Source organism: Petaurus breviceps, unplaced genomic scaffold (assembly GCF_028583685.1).
Source record: "Petaurus breviceps papuanus isolate PSGF00001 unplaced genomic scaffold, PetGlider_PUasm1.0 90895, whole genome shotgun sequence".
Taxonomy (NCBI): domain Eukaryota; kingdom Metazoa; phylum Chordata; class Mammalia; order Diprotodontia; family Petauridae; genus Petaurus; species Petaurus breviceps.
In genome coordinates this window covers 31,439,664-31,459,076 of record NW_027187372.1, presented here as the reverse complement: position 1 = coordinate 31,459,076, position 19,413 = coordinate 31,439,664, and the positions used below count along the sequence as shown (strand labels likewise).

General features: G+C 45.8%; 1 protein-coding gene across 1 annotated transcript in view; it reads left to right on the top strand.

Annotated features, from left to right (window-relative positions):
• Positions 1-18,584, top strand: part of NUAK2 (NUAK family kinase 2) — a 22,464-nt gene extending 3,880 nt beyond the window's left edge. Inside the window, exons 2-7 of the mRNA XM_069074675.1 lie at positions 7,015-7,135; positions 10,643-10,794; positions 12,004-12,069; positions 14,486-14,605; positions 15,203-15,335; positions 16,580-18,584. Coding sequence (XP_068930776.1) covers positions 7,015-7,135; positions 10,643-10,794; positions 12,004-12,069; positions 14,486-14,605; positions 15,203-15,335; positions 16,580-17,634 — 1,647 coding nt within the window. The 3' untranslated portion in view covers positions 17,635-18,584. The remainder of the gene's footprint in view (positions 1-7,014; positions 7,136-10,642; positions 10,795-12,003; positions 12,070-14,485; positions 14,606-15,202; positions 15,336-16,579) is intronic.
• Positions 18,585-19,413: the final 829 nt, after the last annotated feature.

The following is a 19,413-nucleotide window of genomic DNA, read 5'->3' as shown; positions in this document are numbered from 1 at the left end:
CCTCTAGAGGGAGCTGCTTGTGGGTAGTCTCTGAGGGGTCCCTCTAGGGGAGCTGCTTGTGGGTAGTTTCTGAGGGGTCCCTCTAGAGGGAGTTGCTTTTGGGTAGTCTCTGAGGGGTCCCTCTAGGTCTTGATCTGTGATTCTTTGACCAAAGGCGCTCTTGTCTCCTGTAGTCCACAAGGAGTGTGGATGAAGCAAACAAGCCTAACTCTGGACTTAGCTCTCCTTCCACACTGTACCCAGAGTTTGGTAGGCAGGGATCCGTAGACCCTCTCGTCAGCTTTCTCCCTTGGTACTCATCCTCTTTATGCCTTCCTCCTCTACGCCTTGGAGCAGGGGAGAGAGAGGGAGGCTGCTGGCTGCAGGCCTCTCCTGTCCTTGGGCCCTGGCCAAGCCACACACAGGGCTGGGTTGTGAAGCTCCTTGCCCGGGCAGCTTGGCAAGAAGGGTGGAGCAGCTTGGGGGTGGGAGACCTGCCATGGGGGCAAAGAAGGCCAGCCAGTCAAGAAAGTTTGTCTTCCTTCAGAGCCAATTTCTAGCAGCAGACTCAATGTGCCTATGTTCAAGCCTATCCTCTCTGTCCCTCTCTGACCACTTATCTAAATGGGTCATCTCCTACCATCTCCTTGTCCTGCCTCCCCTGTTCCAGTTGTAGGGGACAGTTACTACTACTCCAGGTACCATCCCCTGCTACTTACTACACCACCCTCACCCTGCAGTCAGGTCTAACTGCCTCCCCTTGTCCCAGAACCCAGCAGCTCCAGCCCCCTCAGGCTTCCTTCCTTGTGCCTTCACAACCAAAGTCCAGGCCTTTCCCACTTGTGAGCCCTTTAGAAAGATGATGCTGTTCACACCAGGGCCCAGGGATCCATCTTGGCAGAAGAACAGGTGTGTGGGGAGAAGGCCTGAGGCCCAAGACTGGATGCCGAACATTCCCTTCATTTTGAGCCTTAGGACATCTTTGAAGAAAAAGAAGTAGTAGCCAGGAACAGGGGGAATAGGATGGTTAGGAAGCTACAAGAAGGGGGGGTTGGCTGGAAAGATAGGACTGCACATCTGGAAAGGGACTTTGGATCAGGTAGGCAGACCCTTTATTCTCCTTAGGTAGAAACTGAGGCTCAGACATGAAGTCACTGTAGTAGATCTTGGATTAAAATATTTTCTCTAGGACTGAACTATTCTGGCTAATTCTCTTCCGTACTACTATCAATACCACCCCTTTATTTGGTCTAGTTTAGATCCGCCTGGCTTCCTAACCATGAACAAAAAAATTTTAGGGGAACAGCAGCATTCAGGCTTACCAACCACTGTATTATTCCCCAGTACTTTTCACAGCAGGCACTTAATAAATGCTCATTGGTTGATTGATGGAGATACACTGAGGCCCCATGAAGTAGGGATATTACTCGTCAGATGAAATAAATCGAAATGCGATAATGAGGGATAAGAGTGGATAGAGAATTGGACCTCGAGTCAGAAAGACCTGAGTTCAAATCTAGTCTCAGACACTAATTATGAGTAACCTGGTTTTGCCTCAGTTTCCTCATCTGCAAAATGGAGATATTAATAGCACCCACCTCCCAGGGTTGTTATGAGAACAAAATGAGATAATACTTGTAAAATGCTTTGAACAGTTTAAAGTGCTCTATAATGTTAACCATTATTAGAAGCATGCTTGATTAATAGAGATGATATCATAATCTTATGAAAAATCTGATATGACAGTTGCCTAGAGCTGCTGCTTTTTGAGAAAGGCCAGGACCAAATTTGAAAGTTTGGAAGAATCTTAGAAGTCATTTAGACTCACTTATGTGGAAGCATAAATACCTTTTACATCCCTGACCTGTCTAGCCTTTGCACAAATACCCAAAGTGATGGGGAACTCCCTACTAACAGAGAAGTAGTTTTTTCTCCCTATTTCTGACAGCTTTTTAAGCAGTTCTCATATTGAGTTGAACTAGATTTCCTTGTAACTTCCACCCCTGTGGAGGTGAACCCCTTTTATTTTTACAAATAGGAAACTGAGTCCTGAGAGATCATGAGATTTTTTTTTTTTTTTTAGAAAATAAAGAAATTTAGAAACCATTTTGTCTAACCATTTAGTTTGTTGTTTTAGGTACCCAGTCCTAAGAGGTGATACAATTATTACATCTCATTTAATCCTTACAACAACCCTGGGAGGTAGGCACCATTATTATCCCCATTTTACAGATGAGGAAAATGAGTCAGACCAGGATCACATAGCTAAGGAAGGGTCTGAGGCTGGATTTGAACACAGGTCTTCTGGATTCCAGGCTCAACGTTCTGTGCACTCTGGCCCCACCTACCCTCCCTTACATTGTTGGTTTCAGAGCCAGAATTTTCCAGGTTTCCTGGTTTCAATCTGAGATGCTTTCTCTTTCCCACCAGAGGCTGCCTTTGAATTGATGTTCATTCTTCTCTTGTGATTGCTTTTATTCCCTCTGCATAAGCTCGTGGGGTTGGAAGGTAGAATGGTCATCCTGTCCTTTTTGGCTTTTACCTGGGCTGCTCTGTGAGAAGGGAAGCTCTTGTTCTGTTCCAATGCACGGTTGTCCTAAACCCTCACGGAGTTAGGACGAAGGTGCCTACGAGAACTCTTGGTAAGAGGGGGGATTATTGGGGTGTCCTTCAGGGACTCACTGATCCAATGCCCTCTCTCACTGACCAACAGTGGAACAGAGGGATAGTCCAGAGTAGAAGTTGGTATCTCGCAAAGCCTGCTAGGAAACCAGTGCTCTCATCTTCTCACTTGTTTGGGGACCAGCGAGGAACATTGTGTGATGACACAATCTGTTTCTAGGCTGGAAAACAAGGTTGGGAAGAGTCCCTCCCACCCCCTGGGGACCCCGACTAAGCTGAGATGTCCCGTTGGGACAGAAAGCTAAAGAAAAAGAAGAGAACTTGGTAGCGCCGAAAGAACACTTAGATCTTAGAGTCAAAAGACTAGAGTTCCACGGCCCAGCTCTGAGATTTACTAACCCAACTATGTTACCCTGGACTGTCATTTTACTTCTGTGCCTCAGGTTTCCTGATCTGAAAAATGGGAGTAATAATAAATAGTCACATTCTATGCTGGGTTGTTTAGAGGATTAAATGAAGCTTAGGAAAATGTTGTTTTTTTTTAAGTTTTATTTGTGCTTTTGTCTTCACCTATCAATCATTTCCTACTTCTACCCTTCTAAATCAACTTTTACTATGTGACAATGGAAAAGAATTAAGCAAAAACATTTGACGTATACAACCTTCAGTGCTACTAATTCCTCATCTGTTCTCTGGGACCATAATTACTTTTTTTTAAAGATTTTTTTAGGATTGTGGAACTGAATGTTGTAAGCTAAAAATGAATAAATTAATTAATTTTTTAAAAGATTTTTTTATTGGTATCTTTTTTTTTTAATCACCCAAGTTGCCCCCATATCTCTCCCCCTCTCAGAGAGCCATCCTATATAACAAATAATATTTTAAAGATACACCCTGCCCCCAAAAAAAGAGAAGGGGAAGAAGAAAATAGAGAAATTGATTAATACATTGAACTAGCATTAATTTTTCATTTATCCAGAATTTGCCTTTGTTTTAGAGCTTTTTTCATTTACATCATTGTAGTTCCCTCGGTTGAGTTTATACAGTTCTTCCTGCATTTTTGTTAATATTTCATTTTCTTTTCTATTTCTTCTCTATTCTGTTATAATATTACATTCCTGTACCATGGGTTTTTCAGCTATTCCCCAAATGACAGACAATCACTTTGTTTCCAGTCCTTTGTTACCACTGAGAGTGCTGCTATGAGTATTTGGTCTATATTGGCCTTTCGATTCTCCCCTTGACCTCCTTGGGGGTAAATGGTTGGCTAGTCTTTCTGATCCATCATTCCTTTCCTGTTACTAGGGGTAGGGGTGCAAGCCAGGAGAGTATTTCCTTGTTAATTGGCATTCCTACTTGCTGGCAATCTAATTTATTTTATGATGATAATAATAACAACAATCTATAAAATTATAGAGTCCTTTGGTGTTCATAAAAAAGCCCTTCTCATAACAGCCTTGAGGTAGGGAGTGTAAATATTCTCATCCCCATTTTACAGAGGAGGAAACTGAGGCTTACAGAGAAAGAATGAACTCCCCACAATCACCCAGTTGGGTTCAATTCAACAAAAAGTGTCTTCTTTGAACATAGAAAATGCTTAATAAATGTTTGAAAGTATGCCCATGCTAAGCAAGTAGTCCTAGCTAGCAAAGGAGATTCTCTTCTCTATGCACACAGATAGGATTCACACCCAGGTCTGCTGACTTCAAGGCCTGGCCCAACTTGTTTTAGGGATCCAAGCTTGTTGGACTGTGTTACTTTATATGACTAATACATATATATTTTATATCTATGCTTGGCATTCTAATAAGTATTCAATTATTACTTGTTGTTTGATCTATATTTATGGGCGTGTTTTATTTTACAACTTTTTTTATTATATGACAATAATCCTTTTTCTATAGCTCCTTTCTTTTGAAGAACTCAAAGCGCTTTTTTATCTTGGGTCTATTGAAACCTCCTCTCCTGAAACAGAGAAGGGAGGGCCCAGAATAAGATTCCTCAATGAAAGTCAAGGTGTAGAGAATAAATTTAAGTGACTTCTCCAAAGTCACACAGTGAGTTGGCATTAACAAATGATATGAAACCAGATCTCCTTACTTCCCACCCAGGGAATTTTCTGTTCTATGTATTGATTACCAAAGAAATACTGGGGGATGGGGGGGGGACGGACGGACAAGGCAAGAACAGAAACTGCTGTCCCATCTCATCCTAGAGCTGCCTGTCTCATTTATGTGGTCTCATTCATTCTGAATCTTTGGGAAGGAGGCCTCTGGGGTGACTGACCTCCCTCTCCTGCCTTGTCCATTGTCCTGGATACCCTGCTCCTAATGGGGCTTTCCCCTCTTCCCATTCACTGGGACTAGGTTGGGCCCCTCCTCCCGGGTCTTCAGAGAGAGGGATGGGGGCGGAGGCCAGGCCATCCCCCTGGCCTGTTGCTGGGGTGACCAGGCTCTTGGCTTTGTGAACCAGCTCCTCTTACGGGATTATGGCTGTTCCGCATTCTTGTCCGATGGGGGAACTTGGTCCCAGCAGAGTTGGCTGTCCCTCTGAGCCAGGGAGCGCATTGTCTGCCTTTGGGACCTATTTGAAAGGGTGGATTAGAGGCCCCTCCTCTCCTGGGATGCTTTCCTTTTCTCTGCCCCCCTTTGGCTGATGGGGGTTGGAGGACAAATATTCAAAGCCCCTCTGGAGTGAAGCCTTCTGGAGTATTAAATCAGAAACTATTCACCTCTGCCTGTGTTCAGGTTTCTAAAAACTTGTCTGTCAGGCTGGGCGCAGGAAGAAATCTTATGTTTACTGTTCCAGCCCTCAGCAGACAAGAGGTTATTGGGAGCAGGTTGATTTCCACCCCCACCCCAACCACATATAACCAGTCCTAGTGGCCAACTTTCCCATAACAATCCCAAGTCTCTGACTTTGTTCCTTGAACACTGACTAGGTCTCTCTCCTACCTCCCCCTAGTCCTGCTGCTCCATTGTCATTTCTAAGGTAGCAGCTGCCTCTCTGAGCTCATAAAGTATGAAGACTCCTGCAGAGAAAGTATGTCCTTGAGGGCTCCTGTCAATCAGGTTTTGGGGTTTTTTTTTTTTCCCATTTCTCCTTCTGCCCCTCAGAGCCAGAGAGCTCTATGGTGCTTCCCTGTCTTTATAGGTGAGGAAACCTAGGTCCAGAACAGTGATGCCCACTCAAGCCCCCACCCCAGGAGAAGGGCAAAGGTGATCTGTCCTCCTCTGAAGCATTCTGACTCTTGCACAAAGTCATTGGCGTCCACCAAGAGTTGTTCTGATATTGTTAATGTCCCAGATTTTCCCAGCTCTTCTAACAGCAATAGTGTTTACTATGCCAAGTACTGTACTCAAGCACTTTACAAATGTTATTAATCTTCACAGTAACCTTGTGAGGTAGATACTATTTTAGCCCCATTTGACAGATAAAGAAACTGAGGCAAACAGAAGTTTGGTGTCTTACCCAGAGTTTACAACTACCTGTAAATATGGGGCCATATTTAAAATTCACAGCCTCTGGACTTCAGGTCCACTGCTATATCCACCGTACCATCTGTCTGCATCTAACAAAGGCAAAGACTGCCCCTAGGACAGGAGGAGGTCTTGGCCTGGGTGCCTTAAATGTGCTTTTTTAGTATTTTGATAACTATTTCAGTAGAACTGGTTTCCTTTATGGTCCTGTATATTTGATTTCACACATTTTAAAAGCCTGATTCTGAAAAGGGGTCCATGGATTTCACTCAGCTGCCAAAGGGGATCCATGAATCCAAAAAAAGTTAAGGGTCCCTGAAGTCCTTCAGGGTTCCTGCCGGTCTGTTGGGCTAGACCACACCCAACTGGCCTCAGGGAGGTGAGGATGAAAAATCACCAAAGCAGGTGAGATTCTCTGTCTGCCAAAGTTCTGATGACTAACAGCCCTCCCTAGCCAGAAGGTCTCATCCTGTCTCATTGTTCTCTTTCCCCCCCTTTTCTGATCTCAGAAGACAGAGCTGAAAGGGCTTTTTAGAGGTCGTCTAATGCACCCCATCATAGATTTTGAACTGGAAGTGACACCCCCCCCATTTTGCAGATGAGGAAACTAAGGCATAGAACAATTAAGTGACTTGTCCAGGGTAATCCAGCTATTACATATCTGAGCCAGCATTAGAATCCAGATCCTCCTGGGTTCTGTGTTCTGTCCCCTACCCAAAGCTGCCTCTAATCTCATAGAGATGAAGGGACCTCCTGAGGTTACACAGACAACAAATAGCAGAGCCAGGATTTCAGTGAATCTTAGGATCATTCAATCTCACGGTGCCACATTGTTTCAGTGACATGATATCAATAGGGAAAGAGACTTCAGGAAAATGAAAATGATGAACCTAGTCACCTCCCAACCCAGTAATTCCCCCCCTTCTTCTCCCAGGTGGCCATCAAGTCCATCCGGAAAGATAAAATCAGAGATGAGCAGGACCTGCTGCACATCCGCAGGGAGATTGAGATCATGTCATCGCTCAACCACCCACACATCATCACCATCCATGAAGGTAGGAGAGAGGAAGGGGGGGGGTGGCTAGGGGCCCAAGGAGGGGGAGGAGAGAGGGGGGAGGGCATCATCCGGAGGCTGTCCTCAGCCCCAAGAGACTCTTCCCAGTGCCCAGGGAAGAGAAATGAAATAACAGGTTATTACTCAGCCCAACCTGACATGGGGAAAGGGAATAAGCTTTTATTAAGCACCTACTATGTTCCAGGCACTGTGCTAAGTGCTTTACAAATAACATCTCAGTTAAACTTCATTGAAAAAACGCTAGGGGGGGGGCAGCTAGGTGGAGCAGTGAATAGAGCACCAGCCTTGGAGTCAGGAGGGCTTGAGTTCAAATGCCACCTCAGACACTTAACACAAAAAAACTAGCAGTGTAACCTTGGGCAAGTCACTTAACCCCAATTGCCCCTCCAAAAGAAAAAGAAAAAACCCTAGGGGAGGCTAGGTGGTACAGTAAATAGAGTACCAGCCCTGGAGTCAGGAGGACCTGAGTTCAAATTCGGGCTCAGATACTTAACACAAAAACTAGCTGTGTGACCTTGGGCAAGTCACTTAACCGCAATTGCCCTACCTTCCCCCCTCCAAAAAAAGCAAAAAAAAGAAACCCTGGGAGGTAGATATTTTATGATTCCCATTTTGCAGTTGAGGAAACTGAGGCAAACAGCCATTAAGTGACTAGCCCAGGGTCACACAGCTAGTAATTCTGAGGAAGAATTCAAAGGTCTACCTACCTGATTCCAAGTTCAAAGTGCTCTATGTTGCTTCTATCATGATATGGTATGATAACTCACATGTATAGAAGGTTTTAAAGTTTAAATAAACACAGGCACTCATCAATCCAATTGCAGTCCATATTTAGGTAACATTTTCCAAGCATTATCTAGTTTGACCTTTACAACAGTTCTGTGAGAGCTGGGCTGGGTGGGGTAAGCCAGGGTGACCCAGAAGTTGGAACTCACTTTATTATCACCATTTTACAGATGAAAAGAGTCAGTCTCAGAGACTTGTCCAGGTCACTTGGCTATTAAACAGACCTGGGGTTCAGACCTTCTGGTTCAGTTTCCAAGGCCAATGTTCATGCCCCCTTCCCATGCCTGCACACAAGTTTCATTCATACATGATCATGAATTCAGACTCCCCTGGTTACCACTGCCCCTCTCCCCAAAGGTACATGCACAGACACACATGCATAGAGCTGAAGTGTCTCATTTCCCCTGGACCTGAAGCCTGAGTCACTCCTGCCCCGAGGGCTGGCTCACCACCTGCTTTGCTGTGTTCTTTTCTCTTCAGTCTGGCCTCCTCTCCCCTTGACGTCAGTCATTCCAGCCACCTTCTGTCCTGTGTTCCAAACAATTGGGGGAGGTGGGGGAGAGGGCAGACACCCACATGCACCTGTCTGTATTGTGGTCTTAATACTACTTGGAAAGGGGAGGAGAGAAGGGAGCTAAGACCCAGAGACTTTTCTCTTTATCCTCATTTAATGACAGGGAGCAGGCAGGGAAGCATCCCAAACCACTCCCTCTCAGACAGTTTCTGGTTCCCTGGGAAGGCTTAGAAGGCAAGAGCAGCTAGCCCAGGCCTGGCCCTTCCACCCCAGCCAATCATGCAGGAAGCCTGGGCAAATGGCAGAAAAGACTGATCGTATCTCAGTTTATTTCCCCAAGGGAGGGCAGGAAGGTAACAGTATATTGGCTAAGTCAAGTTTGGTTTGGTGATTGGACTGTGTGGGTGTGTATGTACATGTATGTGAATTTTCTTTCACACTCACATCTAGAGTGTGTCCATGACCTGAGTCTCAAAGTATATGGCCTTGCTTTCAGGGGGAACCAACCCCTGTAGGGACTTTCTCATGCCTACTCACACAAGGTACATTCATACATGATCATGGATTCAAAGACCATCTTTACTACCACCTCTCCCCAAGTAAAGGCTATGAAAGGTCAAGCCCCCTTCCTGATCCTGCTGTGGGCCTCTGGGGTAGGGGAGGGTAGTAAAATGACCATGCTTCTTCTCTTGGATATGCCCTGACGAGCTCTTTTCTGAGACAGGATACATTCTGTCCTCTCCTGTAGGCAGAGAGGTGCCAAAGGCTGGGATGGGACAGCTTCCCCAGGAGGTTGAGCCATTGGGCATAGTATCTAGGGACTTGAGCCATAAGCAGCTGCTTAATTCTTTCCCTTCCCCACCCCTAAAAAAAAATGCAAACAGTATAGTTTTCGCCACAAGGCCCCAGCTACGTACTTCATTGTGTTCTGGGGAACTCTAGCCCAGGCATGATACTTGGGTTCTAGTCTTCTGATCTTGAGAGGCACCTCTACTCAGCTTTCTTCTTTGGATCTGGACAGGAGGTTGAGACAAGTTATAGAGGGGATCTTTGGAACTGGCCAAGCAAGCTAAATTTATTGGAATTAATTAACACTTAGGTAACGAGCAGGGCTCAGACACATGTGCCCATCCTGCTGGCTAAGGGGCTTGTGACCAGCTTAATAAATCAGGCTTTGCCCTAGTTTTTCAGGAATGACAAGTAGGTAGTTTAGGTAGTTCCTTGGGGCTAGGGCATGGGCCTCCCATGCTACACCCTTTTGAAGAAGCACCGAGTCAGAGGCACCAGGAAGGGTCCTCAAGAGGTCCCTCCCTGCCTTCTGAAGCAGTAGAGAGACAGCCTTTGAGGAGTTTCTGTTGTAGATGATAATACCAGACCCCTCACAGTCCTGTTTTATGCCTCTCCACATTTATACATTACTATATATTAGGGCAAGGAGCATGTCTTATGCAAATTTTGCTTATATCTCCTGGCACAGAGCTCTCTGGGAGGGAACCTACAGGGCTCAAGGCCTAGGTCCTCTAGTGCAACCCTTTGGCTAAATACAAACTTCACCAAACAAATCCTTTTATTAAGGGGATTTGTTTGGTGAAGTTTGGATTCCATGATCAAAGGGCTACACCTGAGGACCTAGAGGGCCACATGTGGCCTTGAGGCTCAAGGTTCCCCACCCCTGCTCTGGGCACTTAATAGATGTTTGTTGAATTTAATTGAAAAGATACTCCACCCACCCACCCCTCACCCCATTACAAATTGGCAGGCTAGTAGCCTTGAGTTTCACAACTGAGGATTTAACCTAGCCTGTTGTTGCTAGGAGATTTGGGACTCATTATCCCCATACCTTACATCTTCCCATAATTTTGAGGTATCTGGGTTATACTGTGAGTAGAGTGCTAGATTTGGAGTGAGAAAGACCAGAGTTCAGTTTGCTCAGCTATAAATTAAGGAGTTTGGACTCTAAATCTATGATCACATAATAAGTTCTCACTAGGTGGGTCAGTTCCCCCTGAAAGCAAGAAGTCCCATCCTGCTTATATTTAGGCTGGAGGGCCTGAGCCCCTGAACACAATGCCCTATAACCCTAGCTTCCTGCATGCATGCTAGCCTTCTTCCAGCCCTATGCCCTGCCTACTGTGGCCCCAACTAGGATGCCCCTAAATCTAACTGTTCTTCTGCTCTCTCTGCTAGTGTTTGAAAACAGCAACAAGATTGTCATCGTCATGGAGTATGCCAGCCGAGGAGACTTGTATGATTACATTAGTGAACGGCAGCGTCTCAGTGAGCAAGAAGCCCGGCATTTCTTCCGACAGATTGTCTCAGCTGTGTACTACTGTCATAAAGTAAGACATCCTCTCCCTAACCTACACCTGCCCTCCCTTCCTTCCCCTTCCCCCATGTATCCCCCACTCCTCCCCAAGAGCTCATGTAGTCACCCTCCACATGCCTAGAAAGGAGTCAGAAGGCTTCTCTGTGGTGTCAGTCCAAGGAAATTGATGTGTCCAGGGTCACATAGAAAGGCACAGGCAAGAGTAAAGACAACTCCCATTCTAGGATCCACTGCTTTCAAAGAGGCATAGAAGGATAGAAAATTTTAGTACTGGAATGGACCTTGGAAAAAAGCATTTCTGTGTACATTGTAGAATGGGAGGAGAGAATTATACATGAAACCTATTACATAGTGTTTGCTTTTAAAAAAAAAAATATATATATATATATATATAGTAAATTTCACACGTAACTTTCAAAACTGTCCTTGTGGGTGATTCCTTCTATTATTTGTAGAAGGGAGAACTTTATTCCTAGACACACATACACACACACACACACACACCCTACTTCCCCATCCATTAAAAGAAAAAAAATCCTCATAACACATGTATATTTGTTATAAAGAAAGTAAATTCTTTAACCTGGCCATGTCTTGAAATGAATGTCTCATTTCACGTTTTGAGTCCATCGTGAACCTAGAGATGGGTGGTATGTTTTAATATTGGTCCTCTGGAATTGAAATTGATCATTACATTGATCAGAGTCCTTAGGTCTTTCAAAGTTTTTCTGTATGATATTGTTGTTATTGGATAAATTGTTCTGGCTCTACTCACTTCATACTGCATCCATCTTAATATAAATCTTTCTAGTTTTCTGTGAAACCATTCCTCTCATTTCTTATAGCACAACAATTTTCCATTACATCAGTGTACCTTAAATATGTTCAGTCATTTCCCATCTTGATGGGAACCCCTTTAGTTTCTAGTTTTCCCCTATAAAAATAACCACTGTAAAAACATTTTTGTGCATATCATCCCCTTTTTTCAGAAGTGACCAGAGAGATAAATTGATTTGCCCAGCTAGTAGGTGGCAGACTTAGGTTTTTTGACTCCAAAAGCAGAACTCTTTACATTATACCGAATTTCCAGTGTTTAACCTATGACTCCCTTCATTTTAGGGATTCCCCAATTTCTGCCTTCTATCAACTGACCTTAGTTACTCCTTTCCCTGGTCAGTGTGCCCTCCTGCTTGACAGATTCTTATCTTTTCTCCCTTTTTAGAATGGGATTGTCCACAGGGATCTCAAACTGGAGAATATCCTCCTGGATGCTAATGACAACATCAAGGTGAGCCCTGGTTTTCATTTCTGAGGCCTCCCCCAACCCTAAGCCTGCTGAGTCCTTAGGGCAGGGGACTAGGGGTAGCTGAGCAAAGCTTTCCACATGCAGCACAGAAATCAAAGCAGTTTGGCCTTTTGCTCACAGCCTGAGGACTTTATCCTTTCTGTCTGATGCATATAATAGGGGCCTATATTCTATACCACTTCCCAGAAGTCATCCAGGGCATACTGATTACCCATAGTTTCTTGCTATCTTGCTTCTGCTTACTGGCCTCCCAATCAGTGATAAGTGGCTCATTTGAAGTTGGAAGGAATTTTTTGCCATTATAAGTCCTCATCTGTATGTCTGTTGACTTAGAAGATGATGAAAACAAGTGACATGGTGCAATGGAAAGCAAACCAATTCGAGAGTCTAAGTAACTAGGGTTTGTTCAAATGTCACCTCTGACATTTACTATCTGTGTGACCTTGGGCAAATTTACTCCCGTGGACCTCCATATCTTCATCTGTAAAATGAAGGGATTGGTCACTAGAGGATGCCTGAGGATGCTTCCAGCCCTAGACTTATGATCGTATGACCTTAGAATACTACCCTCTTATCTCAGATTTAGCAAAGTATCCTTTAAAAAATTTTTAAAAAATATTTTTGTTTAATTAACAAGCATTTACTTTCCCTTCCTCCCAAATTCAAAGTAAAAATGAAAAGCAAAGCAAAACAAAACAAAATACATTCCACATTGGCCATAGCAATAAATGTATGTCTCACTTTGCATCTCAAGTCTATGGACCTCTGTGTCAGGAGGTGGGTTTAGCTAAGTGTGTTTAACTCAGGCCTTTTAGCCAGGATGTTGCAAGAAGGCTTCGGAGCAGGGGACGAGCATCTTTGTAGGCATGCTTTTGGGTACCATGTAAGAGGAAGAGGTCTGACCCAACCCCGAATATGAAATGTGCTTCCTAGGGGTAGCTCTGGGTCCTTGCCCTTAGATGTTTTTTGCCTGTGGATTCCCAGAGCAGGTGGGGCTTTCCTTGCAGCTGGCCAGAGACAATCGGCGCCAGGAAAACAGTTTTCTGGAATAGGCTTGAACCTTCCCATCTGTGCTTAACGACCTGACTACCTTGATAAGGGACCAATTAAGCCATAAACCTTCTAGTCTGGAGTTTCATCAACAACCTCTAACTGAAACTAACACCAGGGTAACTTGGATAGGACATCTACCAGAGGCTGAGGTGCCAGCTGGGGATGGTCATGAAGGTTTCAACTTTACCACCTTAGTCTGAACTGTCCTTGGGGTCCCTAGACTCCAGATAACACTGAATGGCAAGGTAGTTAGTGGTTAGAATGCTGGATTTAGTCAGAAAGACCTGGGTTCCAGTCTCGTCTCAGATACTTACTAGACAGAAGATCCAAGGCAAGTCACGACTTTTTGAGCCTCAGTTTCCTAATTTGTAAAATAGGGGATAGGGGTTGCCGTGAGGAATATAGAATGAAGAAATAATGAAAACAGCACTATATACGTGTGAGTTGTTATGCTACTATTCCTGGGGGTCCTGTCCTTTTAGAGGCCCCCACCCCAAGTCTTGTTAGTACAGAGGTTCAGGTTGTTTGTCGACCAGATGCCTACTGCCCATAACTCTTTAACTGCACACACACCATCCCACCACACCCCTCTGCAGCTCCGGCAGTATAGAGAGAAATGAGTGATTTACTGGAAAGATAGACAGCATATACTTGTAGGGCTAATCAGTAACCCGGGCTCTCTTAAGGTCAAGGCCTTTGGATTTAAATGTAAACAGTATTCCTTCCATGCTTTTCCCTCATGTTCACTCTCCCAGATCCTCCTTTAGTCATCAGACATATCTTGTTGTGTGTCCAGCACTGTGCTAAGAAAGACAGAGGGCCAGGGAATAGGAGGCCCCTTCCCTCCCTCAGTAAGACCAACACTGGAACATTTGGAGAATGGTACAAGCCCCAGACTCCATCCCCCTCATCCCATCCCCAAGCCCCAATACATATATTGTGGACTCAGATGCTTAAGGATCATTGAGGGCTATAAAAGTCGCCAAAGGCTTCATAAAGCAGGGGAGGGATCATAAGATCATAGGTTTAGAGCTAAAAAAAGCGGGGGGGCCTTAGGTCATCTGGTCCAACCCCTCACTTGACAGATGAGGAGGGAACCCTAACATGCTCCCCTCCCCAAGCACCCCCTTGGTGAGGATGTTCTTGGCTGATAGCGACTTTTAGCTGTCTTTTTGAGACTATGAGCACAAAGGATCAAAGGACCAGGTCTATGCCTTGTGTTGAATGTTCCCAGTGTAGAGTGGACAGGGAAAGTGAGCAGGGCCTGCTGGAAAGGGGTAGGATGGCAAAGCTTTCTCCAGCCTGAGCTTTCGCGTAACTACCCCCCTCTTGTCTGGCACCTTAGATTGCAGACTTTGGCCTCTCCAACCTCTATCACCGAGACAAGCTCCTGCAGACCTTCTGTGGGAGCCCCCTCTATGCTTCACCAGAGATCGTCAATGGGAAGCCCTACATGGGCCCAGAGGTGAGTTGGATCTACTCACCCTAATCCACTGGTCTCCCTTGGGACTCCTTTGCCTTCCTGGAGCCTGTAATCTAGCTTGGTGAGACCCAGGGACAAACACGAGTCCTTAGCCTGGTCCAGAAGTACAGGTGACATTTACGGGGTGTTAGAAGGGGGACCAGATACTGAACTGGAGTAAGAGTGTGAGGACTCCACCTCAAATCTGCTGTGTGACCTTACGCAGGCAACAAATTCTGTGGGGCTCATTTTCCACAGCTATGAAATGAGGAGGTTGGATTATGTTTGTGTTCTTCCAATTTCCATGCTTCAGATGACATTTAGGGCACCTGGGCATTGCCCATGCCATGTTAAAACTGGCCATTTCTTAGAGCCAGGTAGGACTATCTTGTGTATAACCTCAGTCCTTCCTGCTCCTTCGTCCTCCTCTTTCTACCATGGCAAGGGAAGGAAGGGTGTCTACCATTGGCCCTCAAAATCCAATATGCCCAAGGGCATTTATTTCTTTTCCTTGGTTCCATGGTTGTGGGGTAGGGAGGCTGGCAGGTCTGCCCAGGAAGTGAGTGTTCCCTGTCGCCAATGCCCCTCTCTCTGTGTCAGGTGGACAGCTGGTCTCTGGGTGTTCTCCTCTATATCCTGGTACATGGCATGATGCCTTTTGATGGACAGGATTATAAGAGTCTCGTGAAACAGATCAGCAATGGGGAATACCGGGAACCCATCAAGCCTTCTGGTAAGTAACAGGAGATGTACTGGTTCACAGGATTTTCCTGGTAAAGCACCTTCCTCTCTCTATCTCCCTTAGTAAAATAGAGAGAAGGACAAAAGAGCAGCTCAGAATGACTGTAAATTCATAGAGGTTTCAGATGTCACTCTATTTCAGATATCTTATCTCTCCCTTCCTCCAAATTTATCCCAGAAAATGGAAATATCTCCAAAGAAAGTGGATTATGGGTCACTCTCCTTCCTTGGGACAATGTTTTCCTATAATTGGGAAAATTCCTTCTAATAACTTGCTCAGATTCTTCATTAAAAAAAAAATTTAGGTCCCCTTCAGTTGGAGGAGAGTCCAAAAAAAGGCTTATGATTTTCTTCTTGAGAAATCATTTTTGTATCTCATAATGCGTTCCACTTTCTCCTCCATGGAGAAAAGGAATGTGTCAGACAGTCAGCAACAGGACCTAATGACCACCTCTTTGTGCAAGGTGCTGCCCTGGGCACTAAGGGGGTAGAGGGTGGGGAAAGGGCTATCAAGGATATCATAGATGACAATGGTCCTTGAGAACCTGAGCATAAGGAAGACATACAAAGGAAGCAGGACTAGCAAATCAACAGTGACCAAGGGCTAAGGTGACAGTATACACTGGAGCCACCTGCATGCTGAGGGGTCCAGATATGGAACGTGTGGGATGGAGGACTTGGTCCAAGGCAGCTTCCTGGAAAAGGGGAAGTTTGAATGGGAACTGGCCTAGTGGAAAAGGAATGAGTAAAGAATGGCAGGGACAGAGAAAGGAGAGAATGAAAAAGTGCAGTCAGTCAGGCAATTGATGAGCATTTATTAGGTGTTTACTGTCTGGTAGGCTCTGTGTGGTAAAACTCTGGGGATGGTCTGTTCTCTCAAGGAACTCACATTTTAATAGGGGAGATAATAAATAACTAGGAGCAGGGATAGTGTGTGCATATATACACACACATACTGAGGCAATACTAAATTTAGTATTTATATGTATTTAGGCAATCAGAATAAGTGACTTGCCCAGGGTCACACGGCTAGTTAAGTGTCAGAGGCCAGATTTAAACTCAATTACTCCTGACTTGAGAGCTGGTGCTCTTGGATAGTCCACCTAGTTGCCCCAAGGAGGGATAATATTAATCTGAGCGGGGTGACAGGAGGTAGGGGGGAGGCCATCAGGGGAAGTCTGGCACTTTTTCTTGGGACGCTCCATTGATCCCATTGCTTTCCTTTCTGCTTTCCAGATGCTTGTGGACTGATCCGATGGCTGCTGATGGTGAACCCCACCCGTAGGGCAACCCTGGAGGATGTGGCCAGCCATTGGTGGGTCAACTGGGGCTATGCTATGCCAATCGGAGAGCAGGAGGCTCTTCAGGAAAGCAGGGCTTCAGGAGGAGAGTGCCCTCGGGCCACGGTGGCTGAATGGCTCCGCCGCTCCTCACGGCCCCTCCTGGAAAATGGTGCCAAGGTGTGCAGTTTCTTTAAGCAACATGCGACGGGTGGAGCTGGGCTGGAGCGCCAGCACTCGCTTAAGAAGTCCCGAAAGGAGAACGACATGGCTCAGTCTGTCCAGGGGGGTGGAGCTGCAGAGGCAGCCCCTGGCTCAGGCAAAGGCATTCTGCCCAAGGGTATCCTCAAGAAGAAGGGGGTATCTCCCACAGAGGGGCAGAGGGAGAACTCAGGGGATCCGACATCAGAGCCCACCGTGGCCCCCATCAGCCCCAGGCACACTGCCCCAGCGGTGCCCAAGAAGGGCATTCTTAAGAAACCGCGGCAGAGGGAATCAGGGTATTACTCTTCCCCTGAACCGAGTGATTCAGGGGACCTTTTGGATGCAGGGGACGTGTTTGTGAACAGCTACCCCAGTGTCAGGGAACCTTCGAGGCCCCCGCAGCTTCCCCTCCATCGCAAAGGCATCCTCAAACATAATGGCAAGTTCTCAGGGGCCTCTCAGGAACTCGCGGTGTTTGGTTCTCTGGATGAGCTGGCCCCGGCCCTCTCTTCCACAAGGGTCACTCGCCCCTCAGGTGCTGTGAGCGAGGACAGCATCTTGTCCACAGAGTCCTTTGACCAGCTCGACTTACCAGAATGCTTACCTAACCCGAAGCGAACTCTGCGTGGCTGTGTGTCAGTGGACGACCTTATGGGCCTAGAAGAGCCAGCACCCCAGGGCTCTGGCTCGAGGCTCAGGCGATGGAGGCAGGATCCCCTTGCCGACAGTTGCTTCTCCCTGACAGACTGCCAGGAGGTAACTGAAGTGTACCGGCAGGCATTGGCTGTGGGTATGAAACTCAGCTGAGAGTGGGAAAGCAGCAATTCCACCCCATCCCTTGTGTCTGTGAATGAAAGACTCAAACATTTCACCATACCTCCATCTCAGAAGAGACTGCCTTGCAGACTGAGCTCGCCATCATGGGGGCTTATGCCCTGAGGAGGGAAAGGGAGTAAGTGAGGTGAGAGTTAGAGATCTCCCCTTTAAACCATATGTCTTAAGTCACCCCCAGTGGAAAAGAAACGGGAAGACAGGTGGCCAAAGGCATCTGAATGGACAATCTACACGGGGCCAACTCCTGATATGCCAAGTGAGGACTGATTATATAACTGGATCCACCTCCATCGGAATACCCTGTCACTCCTGTGTGAGGAGAGGTGTTCAGTAGGCTTAGAAGACATCCAAAGGCGAGTCTTCAGAAGAAATGAATTCTTTCTCAAACCTAAGCTCCAAAATTGAAATAAGGCACACACGCATTGATGTGCCTTTGTGACTTCTACAGTGTCATGGCATTGGTGTCTCTGGTACCTTCCTGGGCGCAGGGGAGGGTTCACCCAGTAGTTCATGAGGAGAACTACTCATCTCTTCCCCCTTTCCCCTGCTGCCTAAGCGTGGGCCCTGACCCATATCAGGCTTTTCCCTCTGAACCATTGAGAGAAGCTGCTATAAATCCACAGGACTTGAAAAGGGCCCTTTGCTGCTGCACAAATAGAATGTTCATCTCAGTGGGGGCCCAGGCTCCTAGATCTTTGAACCTCAAATGAGGAAGGCTACTGGGCCTCCTCATTCTTTCCCCAGGTCCCCACCCCAGTCAATGTTTGGCCCCTTTTCTAATGGGTGGGTGAATGGATTGCTGTCCTGGGGTCTTTATGTCTTGAAGAGAAGTTTTCTATTTATTTGTATTTCCTCAGTTATGTGTTATTTTTTTTTAAATGAATCTTAACCTTTTTCAATAATGTGGATGAATCCTCTAGAAATGATGTGTTGGTGTGCTTTTTTTGTGTTGCTATAGTCACAAGGAGCAAAATAAAACATAAATACACACAAAAGAATAGCAATAATCAAATTTAGGGAAGTGAAAGTGTATAAGGAAACGGACTGTGTGACCCAGCCCCTCAGCTTACTGATCTATTTTAAATCAAGTCTTCCTGTTAGTGTCATGAGTCCTGCAATGTTTTTTCAGACTCCGTTGGCTTTACCATGTCAGCTGAGGATGGCTCTTTGTCCCCAGCACATCTCCTTGGCTGAGTTTGGGATTGGCCCAACTTACTTATGATCCTGGTTACTGGGGGGCTTTGGGAAGGCCTCTGCACTCCTGCCATCTCCAGCAGACACGTGATGGCCCTTTTCCCACTTGAGTCATCCGATTGCTTAAATCAAACTGATTTCAGATTTTGGAATTGAGTCAAGGGTTACACTGGCAGATAGGCACTTACTTGCAAGTAGTTAATTTTAGCTGTTTTATTGGACAAAGATTTAAGAGCAGCATTGCCCCTCCTTGGGCCTCTGGGTTCCTGAAATCCAAGAGTAGCAGGGATGCTTTCAGGACAACCCAGAGTGTTAGTGTAGGTGAGAACCATGTATATAAAATAAGCGCTAAGAGTTAATCATACAGAAATCAACCATGACAGCAGGGTCAATGTCAAGTCTTAATTAGCCAATCACAGTAGGAGGAACAAGTATTGTGAAAGCAAACCCAGGTGAACAAAACAGGTCAAGGCAGGCATTAAGTCATATAGACCTAGATAACTAGTCTACCAAATAGTTTGGTAAGAACTTGGCCCATTTTAATGATGTCCTCTAAAC